Here is a 27,790-nt window from a genome sequence, read left to right as displayed (position 1 = left end):
ATGATTTTCACAGGCATCCTCACGTCAGGGAGACCTAATTTTCATTTGGGCTATGTCTTCAGCTTTGTGACGGAGTTGGAAATACATAGCTAGATGGCAAATTTGTTTCTTCTTTCCTGGTGACTAAAGGATGCTGGGTAACATCTGGCATAGCTACACATGGAGACCTGACATCACACGGAGAAAACGTGGTGCCGTGACTTGCTGTGATTTATACTAACTATTCGCATGTCTGCACTCTGCACACCGAGACTCCTAGACCCCACAGCCACACATGAACAGAAAGACAGCTCAGCGGGAGGCACCCTGCATCTGCCCTGCAACCTGAGAACCCTCGGATAAAGGCACTCTCTCCTCCTAAGCTGTCGGGGGGATCACAGGGGGCTGTGGCTGCCCAACATCAGAGATGTAAGTGTTCTTTACCCTTGCCACTTCCCAGCCGTTTTAAAAGCCTACTGCGAGTACAGGATGGCCTAGGCCTCCGATCGATCATCAGGACCCACTGGTTCATTTGCAATATTCCCAACCTCCTCTTAGTTTTTAAAAAGTTATACTGTAGTTTCAAACTACTTCTCAAGTATAAGTGGTGGTACTAGATCAGGAAAACAACAAGGACATGCATCGCTTCAAAAGGGTTACGAAACTACAAGTTTCAAGAGGATAAATGTTTTCCCTTTGGATTTTTACAGAAGTTCATTCAAAACAGCGTTTAGACTGTAAAATATTTAAGATTGCTATTTAAAGTTTATATTTTTGTACAAGTTCAGTGGGGTTATTTTAGAAGAATCAAAAGACATGAAAACCAAAGGTAGCTTTTTGCCTCAGATTTTGACGAATTTTGATGCATCTTTGACAAACATGTTTCTTCTTTAATGATGTTCCTCAAACCAAACAGTTAGTAAAATATTTGAATTGCCATGTATAATGTCACATTGTTATGTAAACATTAAATAAGGTACCAAAATTTTTACGGGAGGGGGAATAACCTTCAAGCGGCACAATTTTTTATACCACTGGAGTGGGCAGGGGGCGACGGGGAGCCAGATTACAAACGTTTACACATGCATAGTGAGGAAAAAAAGATTTTACTAAATCCACGCATTTTTAAAATAGTTATCAAGTCTACTAAGCACCAACAATCCTAAAAATTTTCAGCTTCATGATCTGTTTAAAAAAAACACACTATCAAATTAACAGTAAAAACAAGCTTGAAGTGTAGCTTGTTCAAAAAAATAACTAAGTATGCCCATGTTTTTTCACGTTACAAAGAACAGTGGCATACAGGTACACCTGCGAAGAACGCCTCTGACTCTATCCTCAGTGGATGGAGATGACATCAGCACACCACACGTGGTCTAAAACTATCAAAGTTTTAGAATGCAGCATCTTGTCACCAAAAAAAGCTGATAAAACTTAAAGTATTTATAAGATGCTGCCCTTTATTTTAAAAAATTTTAAATGAATTTAAGCAAAAATAACATACATTTTGTACATAACTGGCCATTTCTGGTACAGAAACCCAGCATATGGTAATATTATTGAATAAATGTAAATGCTACTTACAACTTTTTTTTTCTTTTTAAATACATTTTAGACAAACTTTTTTCTTTTTTTTTATAGTTGCACAATTAACCTCTTAGCTGCTAGTTCGATGCAAACATATGTAACAATACACAAATTTAAAAATATTTTTATTCTACATAAAAGCTGTCAAAATTCTGACTCATGTCAAAAATGCAAAATAATGGAATATACTTTTAAAAAATTAGTTGCAAGTCTAGCAGCGAAGCAATTAAGTGAGAACATATTTAATATTAAAACAAAGGGAACTGTGCATCTATAGATGAAGTCCAACTATCTTAATTCTATTGATAGAAACAGAAATTAAAACATTCTCCCTTGAGGCAAAAACAAAGTGATTATTTAAAATAGGAGTAAAAGCCGTTGCTGCCTGCGGAGCTCCCCAGGCTGAGTTCCTGGAACAGAGACAGAGGGTCGCTACTCTTCTTGGCCTGCTCAGGCGGGGGCCTGGGCTTGGGGGGCGCCCGCAGAGCGCTAGCATAGGACATGGCGGGCTTGCTGCCCCCCGAGGTCTGCTGGCCGCTGCTGTTAGCCGACTCTGCAATCTGCTTGTTGGGCATGAGGGGGGGGAACTGGCCGAGATGCTGCAGCACATTATAGTTGAAGGAACTGGACACCTCGAGGTTTTCAGACTTCAGTTGATCCTCAGGGGGTTTGATGGTCTTGGGAGGAGCTAAAAGCAGGAAACAGTGACACGGATTAAGGGCGAGCCTGGTGATCCTCATACATCTCATTAACGCATGTCACAACTGGTTCTCATCTCCAGGTACTTGGGACAGGGCAGCCAGGAGGACAGGCAACTCTGCCACAGAATGTCAAAATCATAATACACCTAACCAACTTCTCTCTCTTATTAACACTCAACAAGAGTTCACTACATGAACTGGAATAGCTGGCATATAAAAACTAAAGGTCAAGTGTGAAGGTTTGCTTTCAAAACTCTAATATGTACAAGTGGACATTTGAAATTTATTATTTTAACTGCTCATGGTTTGAAAATGGAAACAAACATGTTCTTTCTTAAATAAAAATAAGCTGTATAGGCAGACTTCTGGTCAAAATAGCTTTGATTAGTAACCTAAGTAATAGTAGCACTGAATTGCATTGCTTACAAATGCTACCTTTTCTTGCAATACACAAGTAAATATGGCATAAAGAGAAACCGCTATAAACTTCAGTTCACGTTTCCTATAATCTACCTGACTTTCAAAGTCCTTTAAAATTTGACTTGACTCCTCCTAATTTTACTGCCCACTAAACCATAACTTGTTTCCAAACACTGCTCTGGTTTTCAAACTTTTAAGATTTTAACTAATATTATATTGGTTTATAATTATATATATGTTCACTGAAGGTAACTTGGAAATTACACAAAAGGCCAAAGAAGGAAGTCAGTCATTCATATTCCCAAATACCTGAGGATAAGCCTTAATTTGTTGGTGTATTTTTTCCCTAAGGGCAATATATAATGTAGATAAATTTTAAGTAACCTCTCATTTTTAGAAACTTGGATTATAAGCAATATTTCACTGCCATACACTGCGATAAATGTTATTGGAAATAAACATTTATTAATATTCACAACTATTTCCTTAGGATAAATCCCTAGAAGTATAATGGCTGGGTCATATGGTATACACACAATGAAAGGTTTTCATAACTATGGTCAAACTTCCCTGCAAGAAGATACTCAACCAACAATGTTTACACATCTCCCTACTCAATCACCACATTGGTGTTATTACTTTTTTAACCTTAACCTATTTTATAAATAAATAATCTTGTTGTAGCTCTGATTTGCATACCTGTGATTACTGGTGGTTATGGGCATTTCCCGCATGTTTTTTTGTTTTTGTTTTTTTAAAAATATATTTTATTGATTTTTTACAGAGAGGAAGGGAGAGGGATAGAGTTAGAAACATCGATGAGAGAGAAACATTGATCAGCTGCCTCCTGCACACCCCCCAGTGGGGATGTGCCCGCAACCAAGGTACATGCCCTTGACTGGAATCGAACCTGGGACCTTTCAGTCCGCAGGCCGACGCTCCATCCACTGAGCCAAACTGGCCAGGGCTCCCGCATGTTTATTACCTATTTGTGGATTGGGAGGTTAAGGTGAAAGTATTTCATTTTTTAGTCTTAATAATTCATTGACTCATTATGCTAATTTCATAGTGTACTTTAAAACTTTAAAAATTCATAAAATTGTTCAAAATTATTTTAAACCACTTAACATCCTTCTAGAACATTTGTGTCTTTTCCATCTAAATGTCACTGACTTTGTAAGTGAAACAACTGCTTTTAAGAGCATCTGTCCAACATTTCAATATAAAGTGACAGTACTGCCTACCACAGTACATAAAGCAAACATTTAATTGGCTGTTAAAGAACTTACCGTTTTTATTTACTAAGATTTATTTTTAACCATGTTCTCATTTTCATGACAATATAATCAGTTTATAATAATAAATACCTACAAAATAGTATTTTAGAGGCTGTTTAGCCTAATGTCTATGTTGTTATATATAACTGAATTCAAAACTTCTGTTAACTTATATATTTAACTCCAGATAGAGAAATTGTCCTTTAAATGTCTGATAAAGTATGTCTCATTACCAAGGTAAGTGAATAGAACCCAAACACATCGTGTTCGAGAGGGACCTCCCCTGCCCGGGAACCACCATGCCCATGCGGAAAGGCCCTGCAGGGACTGGGATCAGCGCCTCACTGCACAGGATCTACTTCCATTATCTCCTTATCAGCAGACATTGAAAGAGCCTGAAATGTGATCAGTGCCAAAGTGGAAAATCCAATTCAAAAAGGTCACAGATATGGTCTCTGCTCTTGGGCTTATAACTGTGGAGAAACTATTTTGCTATTGATTCACCACTGGCAACTGCTACCTTCCTCTGAAAATAAATACGTACGTATCTACATACATACCTGCTGATAGACAAGTTGTGTCAAGGATATTAGTGATTTTGAATTAATTTCTACATACTTAACTTTTACTTTCAACTAAAGAACAGTACAATTTGTCTCCTAGCAATGAAAACAATAGTTTTATATTTGTGTAAGATCCCAGGAATGACATGCACTTTGGGCATTTGTTCAGGAACTTTCTACCTTGTCAGCTCAGGTTAAATTTTTATTGATTTTGGCCAACAGCTATCCTAAAACTTAAGTGGAAAAAAGATTGAAATGATGTTGTCTTTAAAATAAATTATTATAAACAAATCAAGGAAAAAGTAACAAATTTCCATCACTGGTTTGTAATTTAGATGTTTCTCAGGAAATTCAAATGTGATCATAGGAGTGTATTTACGTTAGACCTTTAAAATGAAAAAGCAACCCCAGGCAAAATACAGCTTACACATGGTAGGTACTAATGAATGTTTAAAGATTAAAATGACAATGTCTTGCCAGGAAACAAAACCAAAATCTTCTTACTGCTTTTTGCCCTACCATGTCTATAGTTCTAAAAATATGCTTGCATGGCACACACTCAAAAATGGGTCAGTTACAGAAACAATGGGTTCACATTCTAAAGATGAACAAAATTAATTTCAAATACAAAGGTTGCTACCAAGCAGAAATTCACCAAAGATCACAGACTTGTTCCTAAAGATCGATGTCGACAGCCTACAAACATGCTATAGATTACAGAATGCAAATAGCAGCATTCATTTCTTTACATGCAAAATACACACACACACACAAAGAAGGAACGAAAGAAAGATAAAAGCACATTCATGTTCAAGGCTAAAGAGGAAGACTGTAGACATCCCACCATACATTACAAGTTTAGAGCCTTACCCATTCCAATGCCTTTCTATGCTTTTGTTTTTAACTCTTTAACCTTGGATTTCTCAGTTCATTAGAATACAAGAAATAAACAAAGGATTTCTAAATCTCAAAATGTTAGACTTTACTGATTTTCTCATGGCCAAACTACCATGTCTCAAACTTTATTGAGAATAAATCCTTGAAAACTGTTACTGACCTAACCAATTCCACCATCCCCCACTCTGAAGAAACCCTCTCCAAAAACAACAGAAAACAAACATTTCCCAAGCAAAGGTGAGTCTATCTAGTATTTAGAAATACATTTTAAGTTTTATTACCTCTTTCATTTGTTCACAAGTCAAAATGATCAGTTCCCCATAACTATTGATCCACTTACCTTCCAGACCATAAATATGGAATCAATATGGTTCTAAATTAATGCATGCCTGAGGCTACCTATGAGCTATGACCACTAAATATTGTTCAAAGTTAATAATGCAAACGGGGGAGATGGAAGAAGAAAACTCCATAAACAACCATAGTTTTAGCAGCCCGCCAACTCTGTCTTACCTATCAATTCTCTGGGCTGGGCTGCCCGGCTGGATCCATTGCACGGAATGTTCTGATAGGGGGTAGATGAGGTGGTGTTTACCCAGGACTCCGGGGATAATAAGTTGAAAGAGGATTGGTTATTGTGGTCCTGAAGCTCTTTACACCGAGCAAGGCTATCTTGAGGAGTGCTTCCTTCTTCAGAACAAGGTTGGACTGAGCTAGAGGAGATTCTTCTTTGGTACAAGGGCCGGCCAGGTCCTCTGGGTTCATACTACACAAAGAAAAGGACATTTCATCCATCAGTGGAACTTATACCCTCCCCCTTCCTGAGTGCACAGCAATCTCACGGTATCAAGCAGAAAATCTCAAAAATATTCTGTCTTATATGAGCAGTGTCACCCTGGGCAACCGACTTAACCTCTTGGGAACTTCATCTGTAAACGTGGCTTCATTATCCACAGTACCTACCTCTTAGGATTATTGGGAAAGTTAAAATGAGTTCAGCATGCATAGCATTTAGAACTGTTCCTGGCACACAGGATGGGCTTGCTGTTATATAATTGTTTTAATGTAACATGTAAAGATAAGATTCCATGTTAGATCTTAAATGACAGATTGGGATTAGTTTTTATTGCCCCCTCTTGCTCCCCAATAATAATAAAATTGTTGTTCAGTTTGTGGTCACTAGGATTCTGAGGAATCTTTCCTTCACCATTGCTACTAGCAATAATTGGAAATCAGGCACTGGAGGTTAGATTACAAAGGAGAGAGTTGAATTGGTACAGTCATAGCAGGATGCTTTTTGGGAATCTAAGCAAAAGCAGGTATTGTTAGGCCAGTTAAATGGGAAAACTGGTGGTGTAGGCACTATGAGGGTAAGGCCGCCACAGACTGAACCACCAGAATATAAACCAGGGAAAGGCATGGTCTGGACTGGCTGCCCGTGTGCAGAAAGGCAGGAAAGGGTGGAAGGAGAGCATTTCTCTAGCTATTAAGTGATGAATGCCCAGGTGGTTTCCACATTTCTGAAGTCTTAGCTACTGGATGAGAAAGGTGAGAGATAATACTTCCATCTAGTTATTTCTTTCTCTCATTTGTTTTTATTGTTGTTCTATATCGAAGAATAATATCTAAATTCATCTTTAAGTTTACTCTGCTGTAAAGGCAATTTTTCTTCCAATGGTCAAGTTCAGTCTGAATTTGATCCTGGTTTTCTAGATGATCCATCCTAAATAATAAGGACATCTGAAATTTCTTTGCAAAGGTCATTACAGTCAGGTATTGAGTAGAATAACCAACCTTTCTAAACTGCTTTGTATTCTCTATGGCGAGGCAATCCCTGGATAACTGATCCTAATAGCTTGTGCACTATGTCTTTTCTTACCAATCTTTGTTATGAAGATGATTAGCTCGTTGAATCTAAATGAAGTGCTTCTTTTTATTGCCAGGCCCTGAGTGTTCAGCCCAGTCACAGTCCACAGGGGATCACATTCTAAAGTCTTTGTGTGTGAATACTTAAGCATAAAACTAATGTCAGCTCTGGACTCAGAGGGAACAGGTTATAATAAATCAAATCCCCTGCTGATAGACAACACTAAATACACTCGTGTGAATTTCAGGAGTTAATTCTGCAAGCCCTTTTTCATTAAATACTTAACATATATACACCAGCAGCATAAACAAACACCTTTTGGCAATGAACAGGTCCACAAACCACAAAGCTTAAATAAGGAAAACTAAAAATCAGAAAACAATAGAAGGCTGATATAAAAAGAGACAATATTAAATTAAACTTTTTAGAAAATATGTTTCATTTGTGGCTTCCAAACTGAAATTAAAAGGAAAAAAATTCACACAGCTGACAGGCACAGCAGGACTTCACGTGTTTATAACAGCTCCTAAGCAGCCACTGACAAAGATGAATGTGTACATGAAATATGAAATTCAATTCCAAATCACATGATGACTACGACTGATCCTTTATGTTGGAAAAACAACCAAAGCTTGAAATTATTTTTATGTTCTTCAAATTAGATAGATAAAATTGAAGATTTTATATGTATATATAAAAGACTACTGTTACATCTATTTCATACAACATAGATGAAGTTAGATGCATGAAAATATGATTGCTACTCTGGAATCTGTCCTCCAAGGAAACTTGAGTATAGGCAGAGAAATCTTGGTGACAACTGAACAAAATGATTTATACACCGAATAAATTACATTTCAGCAATTTTGTAGTTTTCAGCATACAAAGCCTATACAAGCTTTGATAGATTTATACCTGAGTATTTAGTTCTTCTGAGTTATTGTAATGGTACTGGCTTTCACATTTGGGTTTCTAATTGTACAATGCAAGTTATAGAAATGAGATTGATTTGTCTGTGTTGACCCTATATTCTGAAAGCTTGCTAAATTCACATTAATCATAGGGTTTTTGTTGGTTAGTTTTCTGGGTAGATTCCTTGGGTTTTTTCTACATTGACAATCATGTTATCTGTAAACAGAGTCAGTTTTATTTCTTCCTTACCAATCTCTATGCCTTTTATTTCTTTTCTTTTTTTGCCATACTGCACTGGCTAAGACTCCAGTATAATGTTGAATATAAGTGTTGAGAGCGGACATCTTACCTTGCTCCTAATCTCAGAAAGAAAGCATTCAGTCTCCATCATTAAGTATGATAGTCACTGTAAAATTTTTATAGGTAACCTTTAACAGGTTGGGGAATTTCCCTTCTATTTCTAATTTTCCAAGAGATTTTTATGAGTGGATGTTGTGTTTTGTCAAATGTGTGTGGGCTTTTTGTTGTTGCTGCTGTTATCTATTGGTATAATCATGTGGTTTTTCTCCTTAGACTGTTATTATGGTGGATTACACTGACTTACTTTCAAATATTGACCTAGCCTTGCATTCAAGGACTAACAACCCTCGACATGATCATGGTGTATTGTTTGTATATACTGCTGAATTCAACTTGCTAATGTTTTGTTGAGGATATCTGTATCAATGTTCACAGATATCAGTCTGTAGTTTCTCATTTTGTGCTGTCTCTGTCTAATCTTGGTATCAGAGTAATGCTGACCATGTATAGTAAGCTGAGAAGTTCACATTCTCTGGAAGAGACTGTTAAGTTGGTGGCATTTCTTCTTTACATGTTTGGAGGGGCAGGAGGACAGAGAAATAAAAAAGGGCAAAGAGGCCGATTTGGCTCAGTGGATTGAGTGTTGGCCTACAGACTGAAGGGTCCCGGGTTCAATTCTAGTCAGGGGCACGCATCTCGTAGCAGACTCGATCCCCGCCCAGGTTGGAGCACGTGCAGGAGGGCAACCAATCGGATGTGTCTTTCTCACATCAATGTTTCTCTCTTTGTCTCTCCCATCCCTTCCACTCTCTAAATATCAATAAAAAAAAATCCTTAGGTGAGGATTTTTAAAAAAGGCAAAGAGGCTTTGCCCACAGTTCCACCAAACAAAGATGGTCCCCCTCCTTTAGAGTTTTGGCTCATGCAGGATTTTGCTGTGACCAAGGCCACTGCAGTGGAATTTTCTATTTCATTTTGCAACTAATCTTCTACCAACTGCTGATTTTTCGTGTAGTATCAAAGAAGAATTATCTGAAAAAGTTTTAAAATTTCCTTTTAAGTACATACCTATATGATGGAAATTTTCTTTATATACATTAATCAAATGACATACTGAAATATATTGCAAAACTATGAAAAATGGCACTCTTCTCCAGAGATATTTTTGTTTTGGAAAATATAGTTATTTTCATTAAAATAGTATGTTAATAAGTATTAGGTTTATTATTATAATGTTAAAATAAATTAATTATTTTTAAATTCTCAGTTTTAAATGTATACAAACTATTCACAGATTTTTAAATATCACATAAACAAAAACTCTTTGTTTTTGCCTAAGGCTATTCACTGAAGTATCTCACAAGCAAGAGTGCTTACAACTTGCAAATAGTGTTGACCCACCACGCAATATTATTTTCCTACATCCAAACACAAGGTATTGAAGGAGATACTAGAATGAATGCACTATTACAACCAAGAGAGAAATGTCAGATTCACTGCTGTGACATTTTAAACTACTTGGAATCTGACTCTTGTTTACTCTTCAAGTTATCAATTATAGACCACAACACCTCTTATAATGAGAAAATGCCAGTTTGAGTAGAAAATAAAAATTCATAGATGTTTCCCTTTAACTCATAATTATTTGTATTCTCTCTGAGAATCATAATTATCATAAATCAATTTTCCAGCTTTAAAAAACATGGTAATACCTGAGAATTTTTGTATTATTCTTAAAGGACATGTATAAGTAAAGTATACTAACGCTAGTTTTCTTGCATTTGAGGTCTCTATGTTAATCATCTGAGCAGTCAAATAATTTAGAAGCTATAACTGGCTAGCTTTTAAGAATCAAGAATCCTAAAATGAACCATCTCCTTCTCTTCTCCATCACCATCCCCCAACTCCAAAACAGAGAACTTCATACAACTGAACATTTAACTCTTTGGTCCCAAGAACATAATTTGGCTTTTCCCACATCTGCTTTATGTAATGGCAATCATTTCTCATTTTCCAGCAGTGAACCTTACTCCTGGCATAAAGATCTGAATAACACAGGACTGGAAGTCAGGAGTCTCGGCTCCACTTAATCAGTACCTGTTTAAGCTACTAACATCCTTCTAACATCTTAGTGCCTCAGTTTCCTTTAACAAAGAGGACTTAGATAAATTATCCTCAAGGCCTAGCCTAGTTCCAAAGCTCTAGTTTGTAAAGTCTTCAATAAATGAAAACTCCTGTCAATGAGTATTTTAACTTTTTATCATTAAAATATCCATACAGCCCAGCTCAGTGGTTAAGCATCGACCTATGAACCAGGAGGTCACGGTTTGCTTCCCAGTTAGGGCACATGACCGGTTCGATCTTCAGTGTGGGGCATGCAGGAAGCAGCCAATCAATGATCCTCTCTCATCACTGATGTTTCGATCTCTCTCTCCCTCTCCCTCTCTGAAGTCAATAAAAATATATTTTTAAAAAATATATCCAAACATAAACTATAACCAACTTTAACGATCATCACAATTTGATGTATTTGTTAAAATAATTCAAGTGTTATGACATATACAAGCCTATTTATTTAAATTCAAAAAACTACAGAGCATGCTAATTGACTATAATAAAATGCATTCTGGACTTATGATTTTAAAATTTCAGATTCCCCCCCCCCCCCAGGGAAATTTCTATGAAGTACACTGAAAGGGCCCCAAAACAAAAATTTCAGAGAAAGATCCCTGTTCTGCAAATATATATATATTTCTGGCAGAGAATACCCTTTATATTTCCACCTACACTTCAGTCTTATAGGCCCCTAGGCTGTTTAAATATATAAGCTATACTTTTTTCTTCTTCTTTCTTATTTCTTGGCCATTTTTTGTTTCCTGTTATTTTGCCCAGTTCTCAATTTTCTCCTAAAGAGATTATTCTTTCTACATATAGATGCCAACCCTATTAATGATGGCAACCTGACACTAGGGTCTAATTTAGAGTCGCTGGGTCTTAAATAATTTCATTATTTATTGCTTAAAGGCTCATCTTACTCTGTCAGAGATCCTTACTCTGGGTACAACTCCATATACGTTTGTGTGTCTATAGATATTCTTACGTTAAACTGTGAAATCGCATGATCATTATTTTCTAAGTCTACTGCTAATATCTTTTTTTAAATATCAAAATATGCTAAAATTTCAAAAGCCATTTAAGAAGGAAAAACTAAATGACTAAGTTCACATATAAATTTCTAGTGTTGAAGATGGTTGTCAGTTGAAGTAAGAATAATTTTCTTATCACTGTCTTATAAGGTATATCTCTAATATCTGAGGTTAGCAAGCTTATTTCACATACGTATGTATAAATAAATAACTGGGTGAAAGGTTAGCAACCTAATGAATTAGGGCTCTATTTACAATTATACTATCAAAACTCATCTAAGGAAGAGCTAAATACTCCAGTGAAAATTCCAAGTCTCATTAACTATGGTGCCGAAAACTTTAATTAAAACAGAACACCTCATTTAAATGATTAGCTTTGACAATTTAAGCATGAGTATAGGTCTAACTTATTAATATGTTGATCACTGTCTCTGTTATGTGAATTAGATGCCATACGTTAGCCATGACTCTGAGAAGACACTTCTGAGAAGACAGCAATATTACCACCTGGTTATACCACCCAAGTCATGAGCTGTCACCATCCACTTAAAAAGTCCCAACAGGAAGAATATGTCATCAGCCAAGAATACAAACTTCACGCTACCTTTGTACAATACTTTGCTCCATAAAATGGAATTGGGAACAGGGGGTGATTAACTAACAATACTGAAATAAAAACTATCAACTAATTTCAAAACTAAACTTGTTTGAAGGAAAAAAATGAAAATGAATAGATGGGTCAAAATTGTCTTTTGTTCAAAAACCAACTTACAGGTAAGAAATATTTCAAAGCAGATACATCACAGAGACATACATGTCATCTCTGATGAGATAAGTAAATGCTGAGTTAATGAAAACTGATCAAAATGAATGACTTACAAGCATCCCATTTTTAATCCAAGGCTGTCACAATAGCATCACTGCAACACCCAACCCTGCAGCTTCATAAACAAATCCTAGACTTTTAGCCCTGACTGGAGTGGTTCAGTTGGTTAAGCACTATCCTGAACATCTAAACGCTGCCAGTTTGATTCCCGGTTAGGGCATGAGCCCAGGTTTAGGGCTCCACCCAGGGCAGGGGTGTGCAAGAGGCAGCAATCGCTGCTCTCTCACATCAGTGTTTCTCTCTCTGTCTCCCTCTCCCTTCCTCTCTCTAAAAATTACTTTTATAGTGACGCTTCTAAAAATAATTTTCTGTTTATATTAGTATAAGCACTTTTAATCTATTTCATGCAAAGCATGTCTTAAATGGCAAAAGCTTTGCTCTGCACCAGTATCAGTATTACTGGTTCTGTGTTAAGTGAAAGTTTTTAACGTGGTAAAATTATGCCCACTTACGACGAATGAGGATTTGTCTCTCAAGATAAGAAAAAATTGGAAAATATAATGGGGGAAAAAAGGTCCCATTCATAACCAAAAATAAGGAAAAATCAATCTAAGACTAAATTTAACCAGAAATGAAGACACTCCGGAATTTCACAGAGGAATATTAAAAAATAAAACAAATGGAGGGAGGGAGAGAAAAAGAGGCAAGGAGGGAAAAAATTAAAATAATGAAGATTGCACAAATACCTAAATGAGAGGTTTAAAATATTTATAAGGACACAAGTACCTCAATTTAAGCTATACATTTAATGTGATTTAAATTAAAACCCAAGAAAGTGTGTATGTGTGTGGTTTTTGGTGGGGGAAGGGGAAGAGTTCAAAAAGGTATTCTAAACTTCAAGTAGAAAAATTATAGAATGACCCTCCCCCAACCCCAAACACACATACAGAAAAAGGGGGAAAAAATACAGTAATAAGGGAGACTTTACACTATCAAATTAGAATATTAAAAAACCTCAAAACTTAAGACAGTGTAATTCTGGTATAGAAACATATAAATAGATGAGGAGAAAAATATAAAGTCCAGAAACAGATCTCAGTACTGTGGGGAGCTGATATAGGGTTAAGCCTGGGACTGACTGACCTGTTGGTAAAGTCACAATTCCCAGCTTAGAGGGCACAGTCCTCTTAGCATAATTAGGCTTGACCTTATGAGGCTCTCTAGATCTTATCTGGGAGCTAATGGGCTGAGGGAAGTGCAGGAAGTGGCCAAAACAAGTGAAACTCACAAGAACTGTGTAACCATGGAAACCACTACCTTGTTTACCTTGTTTCTCTTTACATTTCATCTCCCTCACCTCCACAGTCTTTAGTCAAAATGCAAGGATGATATACAGTGCTATTACAAAGAATTATTTGATGAGAGCTGCTATCCTATTTAGTGAGACCACAATCCTATATAATAAAAGGCTAATATGCAAATAGACCAAACAGTGGAACAACCAACCAACCAAACAACCGGTCACTATGATGTGCGCTGACCACCAGAGGGCGGTGGGCGCTGGCCACGGCGGGATGGTGGGGCAGGTAAGTATGGGTGCCAGACCAAGGCGGGACGAGCCTCTGGTGGTTACTGAAAATTCTTTGCTCCCACGCGCCGTGGTCCCACCCGGCGCTCACACCTGCTGCTGGCGCCAATCCAACTCACACACACTGCCAGTGCCAGCCCTGCTCGCACCTGCTGCTGGTGCCCGGTGCTGGTCCTGATCACTCAGCGCCATCAGCAGGTGCGAGCAGTGGCTGTCGGCCCCAATCACCCCTGAGGGCTTCTCTACCTCTCCCTGCTCCTGAGGGGTGATTGGGGCAGCAGCCACCGCTCGCACTCAATGACTGCACTGGCCCCACTCACTCTTGCTGCTGGTCCCAATCGCTCCACGCCATCAGTGGGTGCGAGTGGAGCCAACACTGTCAATACGTGGGAGCAGCAGTGGCGGGAGCGGGGCTGCCAGCAGACAGGGGATCAGGGGCTGCAGCAGGAGGGGCCAGGCAGGGGCGTGGAGGATGGGCCGAGACCCGCCCCTGTGCCTACCACAGGCTCACAGCCCACAGTTCAAGGTGCATGAATTATGAATTTGTGCAATGGGCCCCTAGTAATATAATAAAGAGTATGGAATAGCCTGCAACATGGCCCAGGTAAGGATGGCACCTTTGCCCTTATCCATCATACCAGGAAAGCAGCAGCTGTGGGAGAGGCTGCAGGCACTACTACCAGACACATGCCCAGCCTCATCCAGGCAACTGAAGGTCAGCGCTTTTGCTGTATTTGAGGAAGGTAATGAAAACCTACAGATCAAGCCTTAAGCATCTAAATGCGAATACTCTAAAAATTTTAAGTAGCAAAAATGTTGTTCAATAGGATCAAAATCCCATTTAGGGAGCCTTGACCTAGGGAAAGAAAGATTTCATGGGGTGATGTCACTGAGCACCCCAATTAGGAAAAAAATTGTTTCAACTTTTCTCAACACCCAATGCCCCTCCATTAATCAACCACACCTTCATATATATGAATGCTTTTGAAAAGTGAAATATTATAGTAGCAGACTTTGTATAGTAAAATTGGGAATAATTTCTCTAATTTTTACATTTTCCATACTAACCATGTACTTCATTTGTTAAAAGAAACTTGCAATATTATAAAAAAGAAAAAACATAATATGAAAGACCACCTCCATTCAAGTTAAATGTTAAGCTAACATCTACATGCTTTCATTTTATGTAAGATTAATCTACCAAAGTTTCTAGCAAGAAAAGAACTCACAGTAGGGAGGAAAATATGACTTTTCTGTATTGTTAATGTTAAATTATTTTAAAAGGCTAGAAGAAACAGCAAGCATATAAACCATTCATTCTGTAAGATGATTCATGCAAAATCACTTTGTACAACATAACAGTTACAAAAGATATCCTAATGCACTGAAAACATCAAAACCTGAAATATGGTAAAAATTATATTTTCCTTGTCAAGGAATTTTTCAGTGTTGCAAGTTAGTCATGATTTGTGAATCTCATTGCATCAAAATAAAGGTGACCAAATGTTTTTGGAAAAGTAATTTCACTCTAAAAACCCATGATAATTGAAGGTATTTACTCATACACTCACAGCTAAACAGTAATATCAAATGTTAAGAGCTCGGGGGTACAAAGGACTGAATTCCAAAACTAAGGAACATTTAAATAGGTCAATGATTAAAGTACATTATTCAGTATTTTTTGTAAAGTACAAAACGTGGTAAGACCTTATAAAAACTCTGGCACGTGTTTCCCTCACATATTATGAACTTCATTGGCAGGTTAAGTCAAAACATCATCACAGGTGAAATTAGCAAAAATGGTGGAGTAAAGAACTCCAAAGTGCAGCCCTCCATAAAAGCAACGGGGAAAAAAATGGCACAACTGTCACAATCAGCTTTCTTGGGATTCGGGAAACTAAAGCTTGCCGCAGCCAGGAGAGCACTTTATGAAGAAAAACCAGGACATTTCAGTAAGAACAGAGAGTTTTGTGGTATATTACCTTACCTTAGTCCCATCCCCCCGCTCTCCAACTCAGCAGTAGCCTTGAAGTAAGACTGCATGTCAGCCACCAGTACCAGAGGAGCAGAACGGGGCCTCATTCTCAAATAATTTTAATTATTTGTTTTGACCTGTCTGGTGGCTTTTAAAAACAAAACAAGTCCAAAAAAAGTACTTGCCCTGTTTTGTCCAACTCAGCATTCAACCAGTGCTAAAGGGACCATATGGAAGACATTTACCAGCAAGTATGTTAGTTGCTGCTGCCTGAGTTCATGGGTAATAGTTGGACTGAACAGTAGCCTAACTGACAGCTTTGAGGAAAGGGCGGGGAGGGAGTAAGGGCTTTAGGGAATAAGGGCTTTGAACAGCTCTGACATATTCCTGGGAACCCACAAGACCATACACATGCTGAACGACCCAAAGAGAGCTGGGTGGCCATACAAATATCAGAAAAAAACACGCCTGAAGACAAAAATTGTTATGTGAAAGAAAGGACATTTTAAAATGACTAGAGGCCAATGCATGGATTCGTGCACTGGTGGGGTCCCTCAGCCTGGCCTGGCCTGGCCTGGCTGCTGGAATTGGCCGAAACTGGCTCTCTGACATTCCCCAGGGGTCCTGGATTGCGAGAGGGCAGTTCTCAGGTGACGCACCCAGGAATCGGGCTCCCTCCTCTCTGGTTCTGGGTGCATCACCCGAGAACCGCAGCTGCCAAGTCACCACAGCTCAGCAGCTCCTGCATTGCGCATCTGCCCCTTGGTGGTCAGTGCGCATCATAGCTACCAGGTGGAGCCTCTGTCCCCTAGTGATCATTGCGTGTCATAGCTACAGGTCAGACGGTTGAAGGGTCACTTAGGCTTTTATATATATAGATTTAAAAGAAAGTCAATCCATCAAGAATATCAAGCAATTATACATATATGTAAACCTAAGTCAGAGTCCCAAAATACATAAAACATAAATTGATAGAACTGAAAGAAGTAGGAAATTCAACAATAATAGTTGGAGACTTCAATACACTACTTCCAATAATGGATATAAAACCTAACAGGAGGTCCAAAGGAAACTGAAAATCTGAACAACATAAACCAAATAGACCTAACGTATCTACAGAACATTCCACCCAACAAGAGCAAAATATACATTCTTCTCCAGGGCACCTGAACATTCTCTAGGAGAGACCATATGTTGGGCCACAAAACAGGTCTCAATAAATTTTAAAAGATTAAAGTTATACAAATATGTTCTCCAAACAAAATTAGAAATCAGTAACAGAAGGAAATTTGCAAAATTCACCCTGGATATACTTGCTTTTCTCTAATTTTGCCAAGTATGTACCCTAAACATTATAATAGAGGTTTTGGCCAAGGTGATTAGGCAAGAAAAAGAAATAAAATGCATCCAGGTTGAAAAGAACAAAACTATATTTATAAGATGGCATTATCCACTATATAAAACAAACAAACAAACAACAACTAATGTATCCACAAAAATGTCTATTAGAATTAATAGAGTTCAGTGAGTTTTTATACTCTATACCGTTTTGGAAGCTTTATAACCTGGAATTACTGAGATTTTTCATATCAGTGATGCTCTTTGCAAATACCTAAATAGTTTAAGATAAAAATGCAATTTACCTTAAAATGCTTAGTTTAACAGAATCAATTCTATGTTAAACACGGCTAATTCTGACATTAGGGAATCAGAGTATGATTTTATGTCAACTGCCTCTGTCTAAGAAACCACCAGACGAGTCACAGGAGAAAGAGCACAGAACTTGGAATTGGCCACTGGCAGAGAAAGCCAACCTCTATGGAACGCTCTAATTAACAAATTTGTAATTAACAAGTGTAACCTAGGCAAAAAGATAAATCACTAAAAACCATTTCCCCAGATTAGACAGGCCTAAGCAAGCCTCAAGTCAGTCAGATGTTTCAAAACAACAAGGAAAGACTCTAAGGGACTTCGTGTTTCAACCAATAATGGACATTCTAAAAAGTCTGAAATACCCCAGTAAGGGGTGGGAATTAAAATAAGCTCCAGGAAAAGATCAGCTTTAATAAACCATTAAATTCAGTAAGATCACTATTATCAAATCAATAAACATTGATATTTTTCACAATCAACTAATCCTCCCAAAACCCATACCTCCATCCCGCCCCCCCCAAAAAAGAAAAGAAAGGCATTTACCTCTTCTAAGCTAGGGAGCGAAGAAGAAGATACTGTTCGAGATGACAATGAGTGAAATGGCTCTTGACCAATAGCGTGTTGATGATTCTGTATTTGTACAAAAGGGTTTTGTGGTGGCCTGTGAGGCAATGGAGGTAGGCCATAGGGAAAACCTGGGCCCATCAGGTGATTCTGTTGTAAGTTAGCAAAAGTCCATGCTCCATCAGATGCCAGGTATTTCAGGGGAGGAGGGGCAAGGTGTTCAGATGGCAATGAGAAAGGAGAGCTGAATATCTGGGGTGGTAGTCGCTGCGGAAATGCTGGGTTGTTGGCTACTTCAACGTCTCTGCTATTGTCGTTAAAGTTAGAAAAATGGCTACTGTGGTCTGTACTGGAAGGGGGAGAGGGGACTGCTGGTGGGCTCCTAGTCTGAATTTGTCTATACTGCAAAAGTCTTGATTGAGGTGGTGGCATCTCAGCTAGTTCCCGTGCTTCACTTTGATCACGATTGGACAGTTCTCTGAGTAAGTCCTGAAACCTACATGAAGACGATGAAATGTGAGGAGAAAACAAAAGAAAGGCTCCATCATGTTAAGGAGAGCTTAGTCAGCTACGTGTGCAATTTCTACAAACAAAATTATAACACATAACTTGAACATTAATCTCAAATATAAGCATTAATACTCGACAGATGTGGAATTAAAGACACTAAATATGTTCAAGTACCTGATTTCTTTCTTCTCCCTTTGTATTAAAAACAACATGCCCTTGATAACTGGCAGTGATAAAAGGTCACCATAATGGTGGGCCTTAATCAGAAGGGATTAGGAAACACTTCGGTGCATTCACATGACACTAGCCCTAAAAACAAATTTAGTGTCAGTAATGAAAACTCATAAATACCGGTAGTTAAAAGAAGGTAGAATTCTGTGCTACTAGGAAAAAGTTAATAACAAATTTATAATTTTTAACCACTGATTTACTTCTGCCTTCATTCATTCTTTGTATTATTACTGAGTAAGAAGAAAAAATAAATTACTGAGTAGGACAGTATGTTTCTCTTTTAGAAGAGACCCCACATCACTTCTCAGCCTTTCAGCTAAGACCAAGTGCAGAAGAGACCACGAAGCACAGAGCCATGTTAGCTTAGAGTTCACAACAGGTTGTCCATACCCAGATTTGCAGAGTTAAACTGATTCTCTATATTTCAGGGTCAATCAATAGAACTGTGTAATATGTGTCCAGAAGGCCAGTATCCAATTTCTTTGGGACAATATTCCAACTTAAGGCTAAAAGGATAGCATTCAAGAATGAAAAAAGTAGGTGGGTCATGTTTGAGGATGGTTTTAGTTGCTAAAATACCTTGACTCTGTTGTTTCTGCTTCACCTTCGGCACTGCTGGGCAGCTTCCAGTCTGCCTTCACTGGCGACTGATGTAATCCAATGGGCGGCTGAGGAAGATGCTGGAGGTGAGGATGAGGCTGTTGATGGTGTGAGTATGGAATACTGCCCTGACTCAGGTAGGCGTGATGCTCATTCCACTGCTGTAACCGCACTTGCTGCTGTCGTAATGTGTCCAGGGCTACGCTCCCATGCATACGATCTGCAAAAATATTTGCAAAAAGTTTAAGTTTTCATGCATTCAGGGTTTCCAGTAACTTTTTTCAAGAGTTTTTACAACCAGATTTTCTCCACAAAGAATTGGGTACAGTTTGGGCTTTGGAGAAAGCAAATGTTTTTTAAATTTGCCAGTAACCAGAGTTATAATGATGATGATGATGATAATCACATAACCTGCCATCGACTGGATGCTTAATGTTATATAGCATTTGGAACTAGATTCTGATTATTACACTAAGTGATTGATTTTTGCTGGCATTATTTAAAGAAATGAATCAAACCTGATCCACATTAATATTGCAAAGTACATGTCATTTTAAGTAAATAATCTCTGAATTTGTCACATTCGGTAGTGACAGGGGAACTTACCTAAAGCCTCTCCTATCGGCAATCCTGGGGGGTTCTCATCAGTGAAGTTATTCAGATGTGAAGGAAGAAGGGGGCCAGGCTGTGCAATGGCTCGCAAGGGACTGTGGCCTTCTTGCAGCATGGGAGGGGGCTGCTCAGGGATCACAGCCTCTGCAGGAGGGGACTGTGGTCGATGAGAAACTGCATTATTAAAAAAAGCATTGTTGGGCCCTGCCTGGTAGGCAGGAGAAAGCTGAGGAGGTGGCTGTGGAGGCAGCTGATTCAAAGGATTCTGCTGCTGGACTACCTGATTTGGTTGGGGTGGCATTTGGTTTGTTTGTTCAGGCAAATTATTCTGCTGCTGGTTTAACAAGGCATGCTGCTGCGGAACTGGAAATGGTGCTCTTGGTAACTGGGGAAGGGGATGAAAATGGCGACCGGGGATGGCATACTGTGCAGGGGGAGCAGGAAGGGGAAGGTTTATGTGTCTTGGGTTGAGATTATCTTTGCGATGAAATTTGGTATTGGGATAAACACCAGGACGTGATTCAGGACTTCTGTTCTGTGGATTTGATTCCAAATCAATCTAGGAAAAAATGAGAAGTCTTTTTTTAACAGCGGAAAATCCAAGTCTGGTGGCTCTCCTCCTTTCCCCACCCCTAGCACATCTTAAGGATATTATACATTCTTATCAGTAACAGCAGGAGTACAGGGTACCCAATCAATCACTTTCTGATAATAAAATTAGGGAATAAGTATTTTTTAAATTAGGAAAGGTGAAACAGATAAACAGCATATTAAATCTGAGTCATAAGAAGAGATATTGCCATTTTATTAACATATCCACTTTAATTCCTTCAAAAAACATTATTTTTAATTTCACACTTTCTTCCTTAGAAGATAACCATTTCTTTCTTTAGGATATAAATCATTAAAATGTGTTCTTTCCTTCTGATTTTATTATTTTTATATCTCTTTCTTCAAACATACCTCTATTAATTTAAAAAACGTGAAGTGAACAAATAATTTATATATCACCTTTGTATAATCAGTTTGGTTATCAATTTTTGCCATTAGTTACTGACATTTATTTATTCTTTCAAGAAACAATATTTGAGGGCTTTCCAAGGGCATTGTACCTGGTGCTGGAGATTAGACAGCAATAAGAAGATTTAGTCTGTGCCCACGAGAGCTTAGAGCAGCAGGGGTTGACCAGCTATGGCCCCCAGGCCATTTCCAGCCCAACAGACTTTTGTAAGTTTTGCTGGAACACAGCTCATTCATTTACATGCTGGCTATGGCTGCTTTCTCACCATAGTGGCAGAGTTGAGCAGTTGCAACAGAAAACAATGACCCACGAAGCCTGAAGATTTACTATCTGGTCTTTGGCAGAAAAAGTTTGCTAAGCCCTGGCTTAGAGTCCAGTAGAGGACACCAACACGTAACTATAAAATGAGAAGTGCTGTAATGGAAATGATGAGATCCTAGTGCCTGGAAAAATTAAAAGTGGCTTTACACAGGCTACGGCAATTCTACTGAATTTTGCATAAAGAGCTGGAATTTTCCAGGGAGGTAAGGGATTCTCGGTAAAGGTAATAGCTTACACAAAGGTGGAGAGAGGATAAAAAGCAGGCACATTTGAAGAGCATGACAAGTTTTGTGTACGGAGAGGTGGAACTTCACTTGTTTATGTATTAGTTTTCCCTTCCTGACAAATGAAGATGCAAGAGTTCAATTACACATACCTCTTGAATGATTCAATACTGGGCATAAACATTTTTTCAGTCCTGTAAATTGTGACAAGTTCCAGAGGCTTATAAATAAACTAGGGAATGCAGCCATCCTGAAACATGAGTCTGACTGTAAGTGGTGGCAACGTGAAAAATGAAACATAAGGCGGAAAGAAGCAATTTTTGTTTTCCATCTCTGACAAAGCACTCACTGAGCGCCTTTGGTACATCAATGTCCTTACAAATTTCAATGCTGAAATAGTCACTGAAGATTACCTGCCTCACCAAAGGCTCTCAAGTTAGAAATGGAACTGGCCACTCCCAAGAACACAGAACAACTAGCTTGTTCCTGAACTGAAGCTGAGGTACACCTAGTGAGCAAGCTATGGCAACTGATGGCTTCAATGTGCCAGTCCAATCCCAAGTGCACTCTCATCTCTAATCACTAGCCCTAATGGACTGCCATTACATTGGGCCAATAAGTTCCTTAAGATTACTAGGTGTATACAAATTGTCTAGAAAATGAAATGAGCAGGATGACCACTTTGTCCCAGTGGGCCCAAGCTGCTGCAATACCTGCTTTTCAAATGTCTCAGAGCTTGATTAAGGTTCTTTATAAACAAACATTTTGCCCCATAAATTTTTTTATTTTAATTACTGACACTACATTCAGCTGGGATGTACTTTTTCAAAGACTGTTGATATGCACACTTTGATTGCACGAGAGAGACCATGATTAGATGTCAAGGTTGTCTATGGATAAGAGCTGTTCTAATTGCCTCCTTCACTTCTAACTTTGACATAGACAGGAAGCTAGGCCAGTGCCAGAGAAATTTAGATCAAGACGTGCTACTTTATGATAGTACAAAGGGCTAGGAGAATAGAGAACTGTAAGGTCTGAAGAAGTCTGGGTCTACAATTATCAGAATTAAACAATCACTTTCCTCTTAATAGTGAGTTGCTGACTCAAGGAGAACTAGGAAGTCCTCCCCCCGCCACTCCTTTGCAGGACAAAGTATCAGGGTAGGAAAGAAAATAAAACATGTCTACTGGGTTGCCTAGTCTTCTAACAGGGAAGGATCATAATGGAAATTTTAAAACAAGGACCTAAAAGACACTTAGCTATCCTGGCTTCAGTTGCTCTGACAGCACCTAAAACTCTTATCCTGAATTTTGATTACCGCTACACTGTCCCAACATGCCCTGTTCTCTCCCTGCTCCTCTCCCAAATACACATGACTTCCACTTTCACTGCCACAGCCCTCTTTCTCTATTGGGAACTTCCCTGGCTGCCTCATTCCCACTGCAGCCCCTCCAGGGGAACTGAGTCCTCCCAGCTGTTGAAACTGAGTGAGAGCTACTTATGAGACATAATTAACTGACTATAGAGAGCAGTTGCTCAAAGCAAGGCTGGGGTTGGAGATCCAGATTTGGAAGTCATTATCATGGAAATGGACTAGTGTATAATAAGAAACCATAGTATGCAAGGAGAGGTGTGGGCAGTGACAGAACCCTGAAAACCCTCAACTTAAGGATTAGGTAAAGATGGGAAGGAGGTAGACAAGAACTTATAAAAGAGACAGAAGGTCATGTTAGAAAGAACTGTGAAAAGTAAAAATGTGTGTCACAAAAACCGAAAGAAAATAAGATGATCAAGATGAAAGAAGTAGAAAATAGTGCCAAATACCAAAGATAAGTCAAATAAGACTACAACTGAAGCATGTGCATAGCATTTGGTCCCTTAGAACCCAACAGTTTTGATGAAATGTTGAGGCCTGATACTAGACTGTGCTAGTTAAGAAACAAAAATAAAGATGAGGTAGGAAGGAGAAATTAGGTAGTAGCTATAAGAAGATGAAGATAAAGAAAGTGTCTTTTTAAAAAACAGTCTATTGATCAATTTACTTATGGACTGAAAAGGAAGAACCTGTAGCCAAAACGAATCCAGAGATAAATGAGAAGAGGAAACAAGGTCGGTGAGGTGACCAAGAGAGAGATTAGTTTTAATGAGAACTTCTTCTCTAAGCCTGGTGATAAGGAAGCAAAGATGTTCAAGGATGTAGAAAAGTGCTAAGTTTAAGGTTTTAAATTAACAAGGTGAAATCCTGATGACTGAAGTCTAAGGCAAAATCGTCTCCTGATCAAAAGGATAACAGAAATTGGAAGATAATCAGGCATGAGAAGAGCTGCTGAGAAAACTGGGCAAAAGAAGCTGGGTACATGTAAAAGGAATGTGGGGAGCACCTCGGGTTCCCCCAGGTTAGACAACATAAATGTGTGTGGCACTAATTCAGTCAATAATTTGGTTTTCCCTAACTAGCTCACAAGCACAGATGAACAAATGGATAAAGAGTTAAGGATTTATACAGTGGGTCTGAGGCGAGAACAAGGTGAGTGACTTGAGAAAGTTAAGTCTTCCTCTGAGGAAGTTAATTTTTCCTTCTTCTTCACTATACAGCTTCTCCTATTCTGAGAATTATTTTTTTTAAGACAATTTTTAATTACACATCTATTAGCCATGTCTTCACTGACTACTTTGTCATGGAAAGTCTCTAAGTTCAAGTCTATCACCAATATCACAATTTGAGAAAAGTATACTGATAAATTAATAATGTAGCCAAAAAAAAAAAAAAAAAAAAAAGATGGAAGGAGAGAGGGTAACATGACCCACCAGACCACTGTGAAACAGTAACATTAAAAATACACATAAAAAGGTAAATTTTTTATAAAACATTAAGATTCCAAGATGACCAATCAGACTAACTCCATTAGAACAATGCAGTCACTAAATGTAGGCAGCATACCTGTTTTGATTCTGTAAGCTTTTTCTCTGGTGTTCGAATCTTATTAATTTCAGGTCCAGGATTATTTGTATCACTTTTACCTAAGAAGATATTTTAAAATTTTTATAAATAGTCTCCAGTAAGAATGTTATATTTCCAATGACTACCCAATATTAGACAAAAGAAAAACTTTAAACATTTTTCAGCCATTATTATCAATTTGTATTACTGCTTGAGTTTTGTTCTTAAATTTTCAGAGGCAGTTTCTCTGCAAGAAAGAAAATTTATAAATATAGCAAACCACATTGACAAGGAAAAAGCTTTATAAAAGGATAATCTTAAAACATCAAATAATTCCAAAGATAACAGCCCAATCTCCAGATATTTACAGCCTAATTTTTCTTAAACTAGACATAGAAAAAAACCTGGCATTCTTGCTTATTTATAAAGGTTCAAAAATTTGATCATTTATAAATGCAATTAAGCAAAATCTAAATAACGTATCAATCTAATTTAGTAAAGGAATCTAAACTGAGTAAAAATATTCTGAAACGTATGTATGCTGTTTAAAAGTAACAGATATTGAACTAAATATAAGTGAAGGAAGCAAAATTAAGGTTAAAAATATCACAATTATAACAGACAATGCCATTTCATGCATGTAAAAGGCTTTTACTATATAAGAATTAACTGATGGAAATTTTCAATTCCTGAAAGAATCCTTGATTTGGGTTCTTGTTCAAAAACATAGAGCTGAAACTTTAAAATAAATTACTACTAACCTTCAAGAAATAAGAACTACAATGTCTGAGATGAAACACACACTGAATGAAATTAGCAGCAGATTAGACAATGCAGAAGGAAAGATTAGTGAAGCTGAAGGCAAAATATGCAAAATAAAATACAAAAAGAAAATTGATTTTTTTTTTTTAATGAAAAAGCACCTGTGAAGTGTGGGGAAACTTTAAGCAGACTAATATACGGGTAGTTGGAATTCCTCTGAAGAGGAGAGAAGGTTAAGACAGAAAAAAAAAATCTAAAGAAATAGTTAAAACTTTCCAAACTTGATGAAAACTGTAAATTATCCAAGAAGCCCAACAAAGCCCAAACACAAGAAGCATGACAAAAACTATACCAAGAAGTGTTATAATCGAATTACTAAAACTAGTATAAAAGAAACTCTTAAAAGCAGTTAGGGGAAAAAAACACATTTCATACAGAAAACAAACATAAGGGTGATTTCAGATTTCTCTGAAAAACTTCACCACCAGCAGACCTGCACTACAAGGAATGTTAAAATTACTTTGGGCAGAAGGAAAATTGTATCAGATGAAAACATGAATATATAGAAAAAAATAAAGATTACCAGAAATGCTAACTACATGGGTAATGTAAAATATTATTTTTCTTATTAAAAACTCTTTAAAAGTACACGGATATTTTAAGAAAAGTAACAATGTTTGGAGCTTATAACATATGTAAAAGTAAAATGCATTATAACAATATGATAAAGTCAAGAAGAGAAAAAAATGAAATGTTGTAAGGTTCTTTTACTGTACATGAAGTGGTAAATATAAATTGTAAACTAGACTGTGGTAAGTTTAAGATGTATACTATAGAGAGAAACCAAGATGGCGGCATAGGTAAACACCAGAGATTGCTGCCTCACACAGCCACTTCAAAAATACAACTAAAAGACGGAACGGACATCACTCAGAACCAGGAAGGCTGGCTGAGTGGAAATTCTACAACTAGAAGGAAAGAGAAAAGCATACTGAGACTCAGAGGAGGCGCAGTGTGGAAATAAAATACTAAGGTGCGGAGGAGGTGCATGTGGAGTGGGCTGGCGGCTGAGGGCGCAGTTGTCGTTTTCAATCAGGAGGGAGTCTCAGACTCTAAGCTCCAGTTCCGGGTGAGTCTCTAGGGACCCAGACTCATACGGGAGAAGCGGGACTGTCTGGCAGCTGTTGGAACTCGAGGGCAGCTTTCTCTCCGAGGGGCTTGCAGCGATTACCGCAACATTGAGAAGCAAAGCCTCTGAGGGCAGGACTGAGAGCAGCCATAACTGCTAGCCCCACCCTGTTGATCCCATGGGACCCACCCTGCCCAAGCCCTGCAGGGAGGCTTTTGCTGGATAGCCTCAGGCAAAGGCTAGATTAGCACCTCCCTAGAGATCCAGGAGCCAGGAAGCCCAGAGGTCAGAGTGGGACCATTCAGTCTGCAGCTCCATGGAAACATAAAGGACACACTCAGGGGGCAGACTCAGTGAGGACCAAAGCCCCATTGAAGCAAATCTTGCCCCAGAGGGGCGTCTCCAGCACAGAAGTTCTCCCACTGCAGACACAGCTGATTCTCACAGCCAATTGGCCTGGAGGCCAATTCCTCCCAGTGATACCTACAACAATCAAGGCTTAACTACAACAAAATCTAATGAGACCCTCGATGTTGGTCCAACTAGAAATTAAGCATACACTGACTGAAATAAATAATATTATACAGACTCCCAACAGCAGACTAGAGGATTGCAAAAATCAAGTCAACGATTTGAAATACAAAGAAGCAAAAAACACCCAACCAGAAAAGCAAAATGAAAAAAGAATCCAAAAATACGAAGATAGCGTAAGGAGTCTCTGGGACAGCTTCAAGTGCACCAACATCCGAATTATAGGGGTGCCAGAAGAAGAGAGAGAGCAAGATATTGAAAACCTATTTGAAGAAATAATGACAGAAAACTTCCCCTACCTGGTGAAAGAAATAGACTTACAAGTCCAGGAAGCGCAGAGAACCCCAAACAAAAGGAATCCAAAGAGGACCACACCAAGACACATCATAATTAAAATGCCAAGAGCAAAAGAAAAAGAGAGAATCTTAAAAGCAGTATTATATGAAATGCTGAAAGGTATCCTTTAAGAAGAGGAAGAAGAAGAAAAAGGTAAAGATACAAATTTTGAACAACAAATACACATCTATCAACAAGTGAATCTGAAAATCAAGTGAATAATCTGATGAACAGAATGAACTCGTGATTATAATAGAATCAGGGGCATAGAAAGGGAGTGGACTGGCTATTCTTGGGGGGGAAAGGGGTGTGGGGGA

The 27,790-nt window shown here is 38.2% G+C and overlaps 1 protein-coding gene across 1 annotated transcript in view; it reads right to left on the bottom strand.

The window, feature by feature from the left end:
• Positions 1-1,068: 1,068 nt before the first annotated feature.
• Positions 1,069-27,790, bottom strand: part of HELZ (helicase with zinc finger) — a 123,826-nt gene continuing 97,104 nt past the window's right edge. The window contains exons 29-34 of the mRNA XM_081109694.1: positions 24,716-24,795; positions 20,203-20,767; positions 19,576-19,816; positions 18,235-18,751; positions 5,938-6,190; positions 1,069-2,254 (exon numbers count right to left, since the gene is read on the bottom strand). Coding sequence (XP_080965820.1) covers positions 1,920-2,254; positions 5,938-6,190; positions 18,235-18,751; positions 19,576-19,816; positions 20,203-20,767; positions 24,716-24,795 — 1,991 coding nt within the window. The 3' untranslated portion in view covers positions 1,069-1,919. The remainder of the gene's footprint in view (positions 2,255-5,937; positions 6,191-18,234; positions 18,752-19,575; positions 19,817-20,202; positions 20,768-24,715; positions 24,796-27,790) is intronic.

The sequence above is a fragment of the Myotis nattereri genome, assembly GCF_964212035.1.
Source record: "Myotis nattereri genome assembly, chromosome: 16".
NCBI lineage: Eukaryota > Metazoa > Chordata > Mammalia > Chiroptera > Vespertilionidae > Myotis > Myotis nattereri.
This window is presented reverse-complemented; position numbering and strand designations above follow the sequence as displayed.